At 34.2% G+C, this 16,075-nt stretch overlaps 1 protein-coding gene and 1 long non-coding RNA gene across 4 annotated transcripts; one reads left to right on the forward strand and one right to left on the reverse strand.

The window, feature by feature from the left end:
- Positions 1–592: 592 nt before the first annotated feature.
- On the reverse strand, positions 593–3,178 carry LOC111396718. 2 transcript variants are annotated; one of them, XM_023023194.1, is made up of 2 exons: positions 3,098–3,178; positions 593–2,537 (listed from the first exon to the last, which is right to left on the reverse strand). In XM_023023194.1, the coding sequence occupies exon 2, from the start codon at positions 2,324–2,326 to the stop codon at positions 1,832–1,834; it is 495 nt and encodes a 164-aa protein (XP_022878962.1). In that variant the 5' UTR covers positions 2,327–2,537; positions 3,098–3,178; the 3' UTR covers positions 593–1,831. The 2 variants fall into 2 exon arrangements, with proteins under 2 accessions (XP_022878962.1, XP_022878961.1); XM_023023193.1 differs by having other exon boundaries at positions 593–2,542.
- Positions 3,179–5,487: 2,309 nt separating this feature from the next.
- Positions 5,488–6,554, forward strand: LOC111397658. Of its 2 annotated transcripts, none has more exons than XR_002703299.1 (2): positions 5,488–5,732; positions 6,353–6,554. It is a non-coding gene; the product is annotated as an uncharacterized LOC111397658 (long non-coding RNA). The 2 variants fall into 2 exon arrangements; XR_002703300.1 differs by lacking the exon at positions 5,488–5,732 and adding an exon at positions 5,969–6,148.
- The last annotated feature ends 9,521 nt before the right edge of the window (positions 6,555–16,075 follow it).

Genomic DNA, 16,075 nt, shown 5'->3' on the forward strand with positions numbered 1-16,075 from the left:
TTTTCGTTTACTTCCTCCAACTTTTGAACTGCAATTTTTCATTCATCCGAAGTAGTTTCTAGTGTCCATATATACTACTATCATCTACTCGATGAGTAGAACAAGTTGGCCTATTGCCTTTCGTAATTTGACCATAGGATCAAGTCCGAATATTCGGTCGAATTTAACACGTTAGTCACACTTTCCAATTTTATATTTAACCAATTTCCGTCAATTTAGAAACCAATTTCCAACAAAAACATAGTGATTTAATGGATTCAAAATGGAAATAATGGGCTTAATAATAAAAGAAAATATCCATAATTGTCAAAAGAACAAATATCACACCAAGAGGAGAACCAGGACTGACAATAGATTGAACAATATCGGTCCGGTGACTTCATAGTGCGACTGTGGTCCAAATGGTAGAATCTCTCACGCACTCACGAAAAAAGATAATTTCTGCGTCCATGCGATGTCACACAGCTCATAGTTTCTCTTTTTAATATTTTGTCACTTTCTCAGGTTTCTTCGGACACCCTTGACCTTTCCCTCGAAGTTTATGTTTTGAAAGCTTATTTTTTCCTACTTTGTTTATTTATTTTATGTTTTTTCGCAAGTTAGATTTTTAATTTTATACTGGACTTTTAAGATGGTTTATTATGACAATATTTGTATTGCATATTTGTATTATCTTTCGAAGTATTTTATTGATTTCTTTTGAGGCTTACATCTTAAAATGCCAATTAAGCTTTTTCAACATTGTATCATCAAGTTTATGTTGTACATGATTCAATAGTATAAAGATTTGGTATTGTATCGAAGACACAAATTGTTAGAGATTGTAGTATGTCTACCAGAGATTGATCATCTTGTGACTAGATGAGGTTTTGGGTTTTAAATCCCAACGAGTTCAGTGATCTGAGATACATATATTTTTGGCGTCATCAATTTCATTGGAATAATAGAAGTTTTGTTGAAACTAGGTTGATTATAAGCATATGGTTAAAACAATAGAATAGAATCTTAATAGTTTAAGAAATATTCAATAAATGACACGTTATTAATTGTCCCTCGACATCTTTCTTTTTAGTCCTTGTAGCCGTAAGAGCATATTCACAGACAGTATTGACATCGTGACATGTCTTGGAGAGGCACCGCATCTCAATGAATTAATCTTATGCTTGTTATCATAACATTTATGTGCATGGAGTTCTATTAAAATAATCCTTTTTGATATTTCTTCGAAATGTTATTTCGAATGTAAATGTTTTGTTGATCATGAGGTTCATTTTCCAACGCCGCAAGTGGTAATAAATTTATTTGAATCGTTTTGTTTCCTGCATGCTTCAGGTCTTAATGGCAAAGGGTAACGTAGTGGCCTTATAATTTATATTGTTTATTGTTATTATATTTTCTTCTAGAATTCCACTGTAACATTTTAAACCTTAAAATTGTTATTTTTCTGATTTCCTCTGCAGAGGCAAAGGGCCAATTCCGGGCCACGGACTTGGAATCGCTGACCAAGAAGAAGCAGAGAGAGGACGAGGCCCTGAATCTCTAATATTTTTTTTTCTTCGGTTTCAAAATTTTCTCTCTGTTTCTTATCAAGGACGAGGCCCTGAAGGAAAAAACTCGTGCTGCTTCTGTCCATTCTGTGCCCAATCCGTGCCCAATCCTCCCGTGCTGAAAACTACCCCTCTTGTTCCTGAGATTCCTCATCAGGACAAGAGGAAGTGTTGGCCGAACATGAGATCTCTTTCTTTCAGAAGCAAACTGAAGCAATGAAAGGGGTAGAAACCCCAGGCTTACTTAGACTTCATTGAGGAGGCACACTTGGAGGACAATGTTGTTAAACCAGCTCCCTTCCTACCGCTGCCCAATAGCCCAAGTTGCCAATAAGAGCTGGCAGGCAAAACATAACCACTATCTTTCTTCCATGGATGCTCAGGATGCTAGCTTGATGGCTGCAATCTACAATGCTCGTGCTACAATATGTTCCATAAAAGCTGCAAGAGAAACCAAGCAGGAAAGGTTTGCAAGTGAAAATGCCAATAAAAGCTGCAAGAGAAACCAAGCAGGAAAAGTTTCCAAGTGAAAATGCCAGAAATGTTGCAGAGCGCGCTTTTGAAGAGGAAAGGGCTAGCCATAGCCGCTCCGTGATAAACCTTACGTCAACTCTTGAACAAGCGAAGAAATATTGGGAAGCGCTGGGAGAGAAGAATGCGAGGATTAAGAATCTGGGGGTGAAGCTTGCATCTACGGAGGCTAGGCTAAGGGGCCTAAGCTCGGAGGTGGTGGCGGCAAGCGTTATAACTTCACTTTTCTGTTTTAGATGCGACAGCATCTAAAATACTGAGAAATTAACGCTTCCAGCACCACCTCCAGAGCTTAGGACCCTTGGGTATAGCACCCTTGGGCACATTGCTCTTAGAGGCCTTCTGTGACTTGGACATCAACTCTGCCTTCTTCTCCTTCTTCAACCACCTAGGAGACTGAGCGAATAAATCTGATACCCTTCCCTGGTTATATCTTGGCACCACTAAATCGGCAAAGCTCTGTCCTGACAACCCATAATTAACAGGTGAGACAAACAAAAGAAAATTAACTCCGAAATTGAACGTAAAATCTATATGGAGTAGAAGCAAAACTTATTCAAAGCAAGACAGCATACACACACACACACACACACACACACATAACAAAGCAATAGACATTTGCGTCCTATATTTATCTATTTGACAGCATCTTCTAATTTTCAAAGTAAAACAAAAGAATTCTAGATTGAAACACCATATGCTACTGTCTAGCCACAGTAAAATATTAAATCCCCCATTAAATCTAAAATCATACTAAATTAACAGCCCATCTTTTTAAAATTGTTGTTGCTACCTTTTTAAATACCAATATGTCCTCCATCTAATAAATATTTTACACTCAACCTGTACGCGAATTTCACCCCCACCCTCCACCACCATTTCTACCCTAAAGTAGAAAAAAGTTCAAAATAGTCAAACAGATCCTTATGTGCAACAGATGACATATTACATATACACTAAAAATCTGAATTGAGCATTGGATTACGCATCTCATTACAGAGAGGGATGGCAGAACTCACTTGAGAACCATTGTTACAGTTGCCGAGCTCGCATCGCTTGGTTTACTCCCTGAAATGCAGGAACCCTAAGTGCACATTATATGGCCCCTGTTTGCCCCCATTATTTCAAATATTAATAGGTGGAATAGTATTTTTCTGAAAAACAAGTGATTGAAAAAGATAAAAAAAAATTCGATTTACGTGTAATATTATTTTATGAAATATTGTGTGGTTAAAAGAAAAAAATAAGATTTAATTTAATAGGAGCCAAACGAGGGCATAGGACTCCATTCTTGTCAAAAATACATTTTTGAATAGTATATTGACGAAAAAATATGTGATTAAAATAAAAAAAAGTTTTAACTTTGCATTGGAGTTGCTTTTAATATTCCCAAGTTCCCAACTTCTTATTTTCCACGTCGGATACTCACTAGAATATCATAAAATTTACTATCTATAAATAGGTGGGCCAAAAGTTGGGTAAAAAGCTATATGGGTCTTTTAACTTTAGGATTTAGAAGTTGACTAATATAAAAATTTTATCTTTCTAATTTTTTCAATTTTTGATCGGGTTATCAGATATCTGATAACATAGCAAATCGAATATGTATATAACAATCAAGTATCCGTTGGATCGGATCGTATAAGATAATTATTCTTAAAAGTATCGGATCAAATTTGGATAGATCCGGTCAATTTACAGCCCTAATCACAAATAGGCAAATAGCCTTGATAATGGAGAATATAAGTGGAAAAACTAATGTCATGTTTGGTATATTGTTTGGATATGAGGTATTATGATTGGACGAAATTAAAGAAAAAGAGAAACATATTCTAACGACATATTTAGTAGAGTAATGATATTCGTAGCCAACGACTGCATTAGTCATTCTACATGACAATTTGTTACTTAAGACTTTAATTTCTTATAATTCTATTGCCTCAATTAACAAGTAAATGTCTCAAATAATAAGCTGTTACATAGAATAATTATTGCAGTCACTAACTATGAATAACATTATTATGTTTAGTTCTATAAATTAAATATTGATATGCGTATCGAGACGTTTATATAAAGTAAAATTGGTTTGCATTAAACTCTTTTGGTGGGCTCAGCAGTCCAATAATTTATGTTGGATTTGGAAAGAGGTATAGCCATTGCTAATACTATTCAATCTGTTCCACCAACACCTTTGTCCGTTCAGACACCAATTTAAGCAAATGTGATATGACAAGAAATATTTAGCATGCCACGCTATTTGATTGGACAACACTACAAAAAAAAAAAAGCACTTGAAAAATAATAATAGAAATAATAATAATTATCTGTTTTAAGTTTAGAAAATTAAATAAATAAAAAAAGAGGGTGGCCCTAAATCAATTTTCCTTCACCAACGCCAGCTGCCTCAATTCCTGGAAAGGAAAACTTTGCATAGGAAAAGGAGAAAAATCATCGAATAAAACTGGACGTCCAGGGCCCTGGACGTCCAGCACGTCTCAAAATCATCAATCATCACAAGACAGAGAAAAAAGGTGCTTTTCCATTTTCATGCAAGAGCTTACATCAATATAAATAGGTGGTGGTTATTGAAAAGTTGAAAAAGAAAGGATATTTTTGTTGATTAAAAAAAAAAAAAGGTTGAATGTGGAGTACTTCTAGTTTGACATGAGGTAAAATTTCAATATTGCCCTTGTTAAGCTCCAATCATTGTGTCAATTTTGTATTCGAGTATGGAAGTTAACAAAGTAATGACCATTTTTGCCATTTTGAAAGCTTAAGAAAAAAGATGATACCAACACATCTCGTCCATATATTGTCGATAACCATAGGAGAGAATTAATTATTATTATTCCTACTGTTCAAATATTTAATAAAAAATCAAGGCACAACAAATTTCTCGTCCTTGCAATTGATTCTCTCATATCCCTTTATATAGTTTAGTAATTTCTCGAGAATGAAGATGCTTAACAAAGGCTATTATGGTCTCTCGAAAGTCTAATGAAAGACATCCTCTTCTTTCTTAAGAGGCCGAATAGATTCTAGGATAAGTGACCAATAAAAATCCAACAAATAATTGTTTGTAACCTACCTGTTGGGGCACATCCCGCGATTTACCTCCCTCACAAAACTCTAGGGGCGGGACAGTGAAGACCCTCAATGTTGGAGTTCAACCTTTAATAATTGTTTGTAACCAATCAAAAGATCTTCACAAAATCAAAAGAATCGAGAAAGAAAGTGACTATTCATATACAATTAACTTTTCCATGATAAATCAATGTCCCATGTAGGAGTAGGACCAAATCGTCCTTAAAGACAGCAAAACCTTGCTCCTACCACGTGCTTCTTGTCCACCTCCTATGTATATATTGATTGCCCATTCAGAATCCTCAGACACCATTGTAAGGCCTTAAAAATGTTAAAAGAAGTTCTCTTGTTTTTGTTAAGGGGCCCCAATGATATGCATGCAATGGAGTGATACGCCCTTATGAGCAGGGAAGAGGAGAGTGTCCTCTCATTTGTTGGCAACACATACATGTAGGGTTATTAATGGATTGGATTTTGATTTGAATTCGATCTGAATTCGATGAAATTAATAGAAGATGGATTTAGGGTCTCAATCAGATAGTCCGTTGACTAAATGAAGCAAATATGGATGTAAGTAAATCCGATCCGATTTATTATAATAATATAATATATTTTGTATATTAAAGCATAATTTATTACAATTTTTTTTTTAAAATTGATCTTATATACTTTATGAATTTTAATGAAGGACGTCAAAATTATTAAATTCCAATAACATTAATATATATTATTGTAAATTGTGTATTCAGAAAAAAAATAAAGAAATTAATGTTGAAACATGATAATGGGCTTGACACTTTCGTCCCAATCCATATGCCAATCTGACAAATGATAAAGATTAATAATGGGCGTGACACTATATCATCTCTTTCGGCCACGTTTAACGTTTTGGTTCTTGAACATTCTTCTTTCTTTCTAATTAATTCAAAAAACCTTTCCTATTCTCCACCGTAGCTGAATCAGATTCAATCAGATGGAAACCCATGGTATTCTCCATCTTTAATTCATTTTTACGTCTCGACTCTTCATCTCTACACAGCAGGGATGATATTCTTCCAAAAATTACGGTTCCTTCTTTTTTTATTTTTCTTTGTATGTCATCTCCAACACTAAGATTTCATCAGCATTTCAATTTCTTGAAATGATATTTGTTTTGTACAACCTTTATTCTTAAACATCTTTTTTTGTAGGCGTGGTGGACTTGTGGTAATATGATATGGAGATAGAGCTCAAACTTCAAAAGCTGCTCTTGAGAATTTTTTCATTCGTTTTTGTTGCTCACTTGAACGTTTGTTGGATATGTAGTCATTGCAATATTTCATATCTTGGTTCTTTTTGGTATCATCATGTGGATTTTTATTGAAATTGACAATAGGTTAATATGGTTATTTTCTTTTATTGCAATAAAAAAATGTGTAAAATATTTCGGATCGGATATCCGATAATTTAGTAAATTGGATATGAATTTAACAATCTAATATCCGTTGGATTATTGGATCAAATCGGATAGAATAATTATTCTTATCGAATCGGATCGAATATGGGCAGATCCGATCCATTGACAGTCCTACCCACATGCCTCTTAATGTATTATGTGATTGTCGACATTAGGCCATGAACTTGTTTTTCAAGCAAAAGTGATTTGAATCCAAGAAATTTATCAGATGGATGACATCATATTAAGTTTCAACCAAATAGTGCTAAATTATGATTTCTAATATAAAAAGCGAAAATAATCAAGGGGAAAGCCAAATGTGTAAATAATCAAGGGGAGACCCAAATGTTTCAACCAGATGTTGGTATATAAGGCATATAACTGAGGACTATGACACGCAGACTGACGAAATAGCACAACTAGCACTTAGGTTACCTAGTGGAAGCTCCTCAACATTCAAGTCGCTCGAATATTTTGAGATATACCTCAACAGTGAGTAGTCCTAAATGAATGTTTACCAAAACAAAAACAAGTTTTTACAATGTTGTAACACCATGTATAGGTGCAAACACCTGCCAAGTGCTGAAAGGTCAAGGAAGTTAGAGACCTAATGACCTTGATGTAGGTGATTGAAGGACGTGAAGGATGACCGTAACTACAACGGTCTAAGGTAGCACAATTTCTAGTCAGTTATGTTTCGAGCATGAAGCAATCACTTGGATGTAATTATAGGCACATCAGTTACCCTCCTTATTTGGTGCAGAATGTTATGCCCATTTGGACGAAATTTCACTTAGTAGGGTGAAAGGGAAATTCATCCTCAACAAAAATGATAATGTTTACATCTTGCCATTTAAACTGTTCCTTCAAGAGGGTTCAAACGCCAAGTTATGAAATTTCAATCTCAAATCATTTTTTCATAGCTTAGCCACTGAAAGTAATAGAGCATCGTCTTGCCTGATCAACGTAGTATAAATATGCATATGGACTCCGTTTATTTCGAAAACTGTTAAATGAGCCACAGCAGAATAAATAAAACCAGGAGAGTTGATATGATTTTGGATGGGCAGCCGAGTTTTCAAGGGTAGTTTAATTATGGTAGACTTCTATTATATTTGGTATTTTTATTATTTTCAATTTTTTCTAGGATTTTAGAGTTTTATTCCATTTTAATTACTCTCTAGGGTTTTAGTATAAATAGGCTTTTGTTTCTTTCATTGTATTTCAAGACTTTTACAATGAATTAATCGAGATTTCTCTTTCGAAGCTTTTGATTCAAAATATGAACTTATCAAGATTTAATATCTTGTGGCGTTCAAACAAAATATCGGGTTGATTTCTCTAGATTGCGTAATCAAAAGGTCCTTCGCGTCGCCGTTACCATTGGGTTGTTTGATTCATTAATTCTTTGGGTCAAATCTACAAATCCGGAGAAGATTTCAAGATTGTGTGATTAAGATGTCGTTCGTTTCATATACGTGCGGCTGCTTAGTTCACTTTTGCGGGTTGATTCCTAAACCTTGGTCGTATTTGGGCATTATTGGGATCCGGTGTCAATTCCTGTGGGTTCGATTGTAACCTTGCTAACTGGGTTTGCATCATTCGGTATTAGAGCTAAGGCACCAAGATCAAGGTTATATCCCTTTTAATTCTTGTTGAGTCAGTTGTTCTTTTCTTATTGTTCTTCGAGTCAGTCCATAGTTTCAAGTCTTTAATTCAAAAAGTTACCAAAAAAAATTCGAAAGTTGGCTTTGAATTCCATTTGCTTCCAAATCAACTTTCGTTCGTAAAGAAAGGAATGAATTCCCACAATTGATACTATTGCAGATCCACCGACGAAGAGTTGTCACAGTATAAACATGATCGGCATGTAGATTCTTATGATATTAGATACATAAGTGATTAGATCTAGTGCAAGTGGAAGTTTGTAAGTGTTATAGCTTAGATCCAATTAACCTTGGATAAAGACACTTTTAATATAAAATTGACACAATTTTATGGCAAGTCTATTATTTATTTAATATTGAATATTAAATTAAATAATATAGTTCGTATATTCAAATCTCAATAATTTGTTAATCACAAGGAGTTGTGATTATAATATACAAATTACATATGATTGAATTTTAAATCATCAGTGGTCGTAAATAATAATGAGATACAGACATTATTATTATAGATACACCATCACATGTGGCATTTCTTACTTGTGAAGTAAGTTGTTGATCTCACAAGCTAAAAAGTGGTGAAACTTAAATAAACACGTGGATATTTTGTTATAGAACAAAACATTAGAGACCCGTTGGGATATTCCACATTGATAACTATCTGAATATCAGTATTTAATCTCTAACGTTCGATAGTGGAATTGGTCCTTCGACTTGAGGTTATCATAGTACCTTATATGAGGACAGTCATACTTTGACAATGTTAGATGTTGCTATGCCAAAGGTCACTAATACGGTAACGTTCAGGTATGTTAAGAATCATATGAAACTTGTGAATGACCGATCGAGGATTCGTCACTCTTAAATAGTAAGAGATTATGATTTGCATTTCATCCAATTGGGTCGATAACAAAATCATTGGCCAAGGTTTACTCATAAATCGAAAATGAGTTTTCGACTTGTATTGACTTAATAGTTGAGTGAAAGATATGATTGATAATCGAGATTGACACATTTTCATATCTTGTAATTAATCGGATCATATTGACAAATGGATTATAGTTTCATGATAAACGAATAAGTTTGGTTATGTCAACCACATGATAGTTTTCGTCACATGTATTGTCCTAATACATTGCTAGATGTCACTTTGGGAAAGTGTGTGTGAATTTGTGATAAATTAAAAATGGTGTTTTAATTTATCGATTTTGATTTGATCAAAATAATAATTCACGTCGTTAGGCGTCGTGATTGGGAACCTGATGGGTTATACACAAAAGGAGAACTGAAAGATTGTATTTTACCAATTAATTAATTTAACAAGCGTTGGATAAATTTATTAATTGGGTTACTTATTTATTGGTCCGAATTAATTGGATTAATTAGTTCATGGACCTGATTTAATTAAGTGGGTTAATTAAATCTTGAACCAATTTAGGAGACGGGCTAAGCCTGTTTGGGCTTGTATAAATAAGTGGATAGGGTTTTGGATCTGTAGAGATTTTATTATTCTTGCTAACACAAGAAAACCCTAGTTCTCACAATCTGTTTCTCTATGTGGATTTCCATTAGAGGTTGTACAATTGGACAGCAGTGGGAGGCAAATCAAGATTGTTGGAACAAAAGGAAAAGCAAAAGTTTGTAGAATTCTTCAAACTTATAATTTCTATCACAATTTCTATCTAAATACAAAGAGATCCTTGATAAAAATTGAAATCTATATTAATTTCTGCCGTGCATATTTAAGTAAATTCCCAACATTATGTTCTGGCAAGCATGTGTTGACAATAATTTTTTCGCAACTAATTTTGGCAAACATCTGGACCACAGCAATTGCAGTCAACGCAGAATTTTGGTTCACAATTGGAACATGATCTTACTCTCACCAATTTTATCAGGCTTGGAATTTTTCCTAGCACTTGAACTATACATCTACTCTTACAAACTTAAAACTAATTTACGTAAAAAACATATCTTCATAAACATAATTGCAAGAGATCACTGTAGATTCTACTGTACTAAATCATTTCCAATAAGTCGGCATAGATTATTTATTTATTTTGGTAAATAGCTTGTTTTCATTTCTACTGCCCTATTGGTCATCATCAATTTCATACACGATTCTTATTGTTGCTTCACAAACTCATTAAGTCGTCCAGCAATTCAATTAAATTAGGGTTGAGATGCTCTTAATTATGATAACTTTGCATCAAATAGGACTTCCCTAACAAAATTTGTAACTTAGGGGTAGGCAGAACCCATTCGTTCGATTTTCCTCATTATCAAATCAAACCAAACCAAACTTATTTTACACAAGGAACCACTTGGTGGTTCCATAAAACAGGAATTATACTTTTGATTTTGTCTTTTAATTCTAAGAAATTCGTTACCTTCATAATCATCAGATCTTTCATTTGGTTGATCAAGAAATTCAAGATCTATAGATGAATCAAATATGGTTATTGCAATAATCAAATCATGTGGCTTAGTCTTCCAAATCAGCACGTAATCTCCTTTTCTCTCTGTGATGGGATGTAGAAGAGAACGAACAAAATAAAATCTCTCTATGTGTGATTCGGGGACCATAATTGTACTTATATACTAATCTCTTTTGACCTAATTCGGCCCATCATAAAATTAGGAACTTGGGCCTAGTCTATACACATATAGAACCCACACTTTAATTGGACGCATTACAGTCCAAAATCGAAGCCTTATTAAATAACTTTAAATGGCCTAAACCAAATTCGATAGCCTTTAATTTAATACGCCCTTTTCTTTAGAAATTTCAGATTCAAAGTACTTCATGTTAATGAAAGAAAAAAAAAGGCGAAGTAACTTTATGTAGGAGTATAATAGTTTGGGCGATAAAACATGGCTAAAGGAGGTGAAATTCGGTTTTCACAATACCATAATATGGTTTGTAAAACATAAAGGGACGGTTTCTTTATTTCTCCTAGGGAGTGGCCGTGTAGTTTCATTTCAAGAAATGGTAGCAATTTCTTTTATCAAGAAATGGTAGCAGTTATTGTTTTTAAATTTTAAATGAAAGTGACGGTTGGCATGGAACTTGTAAATTGATTTTCAAATGGAAGTTCACAAAAAAGGTATTGGTTTGTGGATAATTACACACTAATGGCAGTTTTAATTTAAATTCTAAGTGAAGTGGCGGTGGTAGTAGTATTAAAAAAAATGGAGGTTACACTTGAGGAAATGGGAGTGGTTGTTGTATTTCAAAATTGGAGGTTATACAAGTGAGTGGGGAGGTAAAAATTTTAAAATGTTTACTTTCAAATGGATGTTGAGAAGAACGTACAGCAGCTTCCAAATCTCAATAGCAATTGATGATTATGGTGGTTACAATTAACTTTCATCCGACAAAATGGGCAGTTGACGAAAATGGAATTTAAAATGGTAAGTTGAATATTATGTGTAGAAATGTGGAAGCTCCTCAACATTCAAGTCGCTCGAATATTTTGAGATATACCTCAACAGTGAGTAGTCCTAAATGAATGTTTACCAAAACAAAAACACAAGTTTTTGCAATGTTGTAACACCATGTATAGGGGCAAACACCTGCCAAGTGCTGAAAGGTCAAGGAAATTAGTGACCTAATGACCTTGAAGCAGGTGATTGAAGGACGTGAAGGATGACCGTAACTACAACGGTCTAAGGTAGCACAATTTCTAGTCAGTTATGTTTCGAGCATGAAGCAATCACTTGGATGCAATTATAGACACATCAGTTACCCTCCTTATTTGGTGCAGAATGTTACGCCTATTTGGACGAAATTTCACTTAGTAGGGTGAAAGGGAAATTCATCCTCAACAAAAATGATAATGTTTACTTCTTGCCATTTAAACTGTTCCTTCAAGAGGGTTCAAACGCCAAGTTATGAAATTTCAATCTCAAATCATTTTTTCATAGCTTAGCCACTGAAAGTAATAGAGCATCGTCTTGCCTGATCAACGTAGTATAAATATGCATATGGACTCCGTTTATTTCGAAAACTGTTAAATGAGCCACAGCAGAATAAATAAAACCAGGAGAGTGGTTCTGATGAACAAGTACCAAAGATCTCTAACAACTGCCATTCCAACAAATGAGAAGTAAAAGCCCAATATAAAGGTATACAGCTCAACAAATTTTGTATCAAGACAAGCAACCTAATCACTTTATCTCTATGAAAGCAATCCTCTACAATGTAACCCAAATCTCTTATCAAATATTTTTAAGAATCTGTTTGACCACCGCCAGCCATGCAGGCTGACCGAGCTTGCTGTTTTACAGCTTCTTGGTTGAGCGAGGCCTCTGGAAAATTAACTAAAAATTGTGATGCCGGTTCAATTTTCAATCCTTCACAACTGAATAATATTCTCAGCAAACAATTGAATAGCTTAAACAAATGCATCATTAACAAAATTCTGAAGAATTTCATCTAGATTAATAGGTCTAAACTACATTTTCATATCTAGCATAATACAGATGCATATTTTCCATTGAAAGAATCATAATGATGCATGTTTAAGTAAATTGGACAATTTGATAGCTGTAGGCAGGAGTTGATCCAATGTGGGGGTAGTGAGGTCAGCTGCCCCCACACTAAATATGGAAAATCAAATTTTACCCCGTAGGTTTTTCAAATTTTCCAAAAAAGTCCTTGTATTATTTAATTTTTGACCCCACAATTATTATTATTATTTTTTTTTTATTTTTTTTTTGTAATTTGCTCCCACATGACTTCTCGGCTGGCTCCGTCTCTGTATCAAGGTTGCTGAAATAAAAGGAAAAGCAAAGTGGGAGGTGGCAGCAAGGCAAAGCTGCTGGGTGTTTCCACGGATGGTGAACGTCGTCGCTACGGGGCAGTGCATGCTGCTGTAAAATAGTAGCGTGAGGCACTGCTTGTGTGCGATCGGAAGCCGCGGCTTTATGACGGCGACGATGCCTTGACTTGCGATGTCAGAAATGGCACCGATTGATGCCGATGCCTCTCAAAAGGTGAAATAGTTTTAGGGAAGTTCTTCTGGGGTTTCTTCAGAGTCGGGTGAGAGAATATTTGGGGACGGGGGCTCTTGATGTAATTTCATAGATCCGGGCCCCTATGTGCAATTTTTATTCAAGGTCCATGTGGAAATTTTAAATAGATGGTTGCCTTGCAATTTGTGAAATTGAGGGGCCAGTTAATAATTTTTAAGTGGGTCAAATCGCAATTTTCAAAATGAATTTTGAATTTTAAGTATTAAAATGGTTTTAAATTTATTGCCAAATGGGTTTTGACCTATATTATCAATTTTGACCCAAATTAAAATTTTATTTAAAAATTGACGACTTTTTATATTTTCGTTAAAATATAATTTTTTTTAAAATTGAATTTGATCCTAAATTGATTTTTTTTTTAATTTGGGAGTTTTATCCTGAATTAAAATATTAATTCAATTTTAATTAGAGTTGAACTCTAATTTTGTATTTGATTTTAATCAATTATTCACCATGATATATTCTTGAAGTTAGAATTGGATTCTAATTTGTCATTTAATTAAATTTTGATTTTAATTAAATTGCCTTACCCTAATTTTTTTTTTAAAAATTAGAGTTGGATTCTAATATGGTGTATAATTAAAATTTGATTTTAATTAAATAATTTTTCCCTAAAATCTTGGAATTAGAGTTGGACTCTAATTTTGATATTTAATTAAAATTTGATTTTAATTAAATTCAACTGCCTTAAGTTTTGAAATTAGAGTTGGACTCTAATTTGTAAAATATTTTGCACATAAGGTCCTTAAAAAATGTATGGCCACGTGTTTCGATCCTTAAGTTTGAATTAGAATCATTTTGGTACCTGAAGTGACCATTTGTGAAAGTTTTAAAAACTTCAATGACCATTAGTGAAACCGCCCGAAACTTAAGTGACCGTTTATGAAAATTTTAAATTTCAGTGATCGTTTTGTAATTTTTTGTTAAGTTCAGTGACCGTTTGTGAAATTAACCCATTAAATAATCCCCCACCCTATAACTGTGGAATTGACTCTAATTCGATATTTAAATAAAATTTGATTTTAATTAAATATACTCGCTAATTAAAGTAATTGATTAATATGATTAATTAATTATTTAATTGTTCCGATTCATTTGTCTAAATAGTTTAGACGACCTTAATTACTAGAAACTTGAAACACGTTCGCATATAATATTAGATATTATATAGGAATACATTTATGTGATAAATGTATTATTAGTGAATGATTATGGATTTGACTATGTAAATGTGTTGAATGGTTAATTTTATTCTTGTCATTTTATGGGCATGCGAGCTTTTAATTATTTTGGACCTGCAAGTCCGTTATTATTGTTATTATTATGGGTCTGCGAGCTTTTGATTATTTTGGACTTGGGAGTCCAATTACATTTAGGCCTGCGTGCCAACTAGTTTTCGTTATGATTCAAAAAGACTAGATAGTAAAAGTCCATAATCGTCCACACCATTATAAAATATATATGTTTATTTACATGATAGATATATAATAAAATATATATGATTGTTACAATGAGACATTTGAATGTAAAACCCCTCAATAAAATATTAAGTCACATTTATATTCGCCTTCCATCATTATAATGAAAAATCCGAGTCCTCAATCGATCACAAGGCCGGTCTATTATGAATATGTTTGACACTATGAATTATTAGATATTTTTGAATGATGGGTTCGACTTAACGAAGATTTATCTTTTGTAGAGTACACTCAAGGAGATAAATTGTAAAGACATGTTAAGCTAATACATAAGATGTGTGAAGACAATGAGTTGTCAGCTTAATAATTTGGGAGTTGCATGGAGATACAATTGATAATAGTATCTACCCAAATTTATATTAAGATTTATTGAGTACACTCAAGGTGTCAAGGACCGCAGCTTTACTTAGCCCCTTGACACTATCGCAGCCGCAGTTTGCCCAACTTCGGCCGCACATTGTAAATATTACTTCAAGTTTGAGTTGTAATTTTCGTTTCATTGTAATAGTTATTTTAATTGTAAAATAGCTCTGATATTGGTAAAAGATTAGTATGATTCCTCGGCTTTTAAACGTCTACTCCCGTCACTTGGGTTTTTGTTCAGAATGCTATTATAGGGGGTATTAGTCATTCAAAAATCTTTCAAGCTCACTGGTGTCCGCCCCCTGCACCAGCATTTGTAATTTTCTGTTTTCATCAATTGTAATGTTCAGTTTTCAGCAATCAATGTTCAATTTACTTTCAATGTATTCAAATTCTCAATTGTAAGCTTTCTACAAAATTGCAATCAAATTTTCTTTCGTCCCGACGCGACCGAGAAAAGGCGGAAGGTAGTCTAGCGGAGCAGACTACTGCCGCACGGTGTCCCTTTCTGTGCCAAGAAGAAAGGCACCCCGTGAAAGTTGGTATCAGAGCTGCGGCTCAAGACCCTCGATAAGAAAGCTATGGATCCAATTACATCACACACCACTGAAGTGGTAGAGCCTCACAAGAAGGGTACTACGAAACAGCGCGTGGATGCGCTTGATGAGACAGCTACTAGGTTGTGCTATGCTGTGGAAGGTCTCGAGGAAAAAGTCGAGATGGCCGAATCTGAGATTCGTGGATTACACATCCAATTGGATGAAAGCCAAAGAGCTTGCGCAGTAATGACGGAAGCTGCTGCAATCATTCCTGATCTGCAGGATGAAATGGAAGCGTTGAGAGCTCAATTGCGAGTACTCCAACGTGCGGTGGGCAATGGGCAAGCTCCCGCACACGAGTATGCTCCTAGACTCAGAATTCCTGAACCGTGTA

The sequence above is a fragment of the Olea europaea genome, chromosome 7, assembly GCF_002742605.1.
Source record: "Olea europaea var. sylvestris chromosome 7, O_europaea_v1, whole genome shotgun sequence".
Taxonomy (NCBI): domain Eukaryota; kingdom Viridiplantae; phylum Streptophyta; class Magnoliopsida; order Lamiales; family Oleaceae; genus Olea; species Olea europaea.

Bases quoted from the DNA above. Each gene is read 5' to 3' on its own strand.
- LOC111396718 (XM_023023194.1), bottom strand. From the start codon at position 2,326: ATGCTGTCGCATCTAAAACAGAAAAGTGAAGTTATAACGCTTGCCGCC.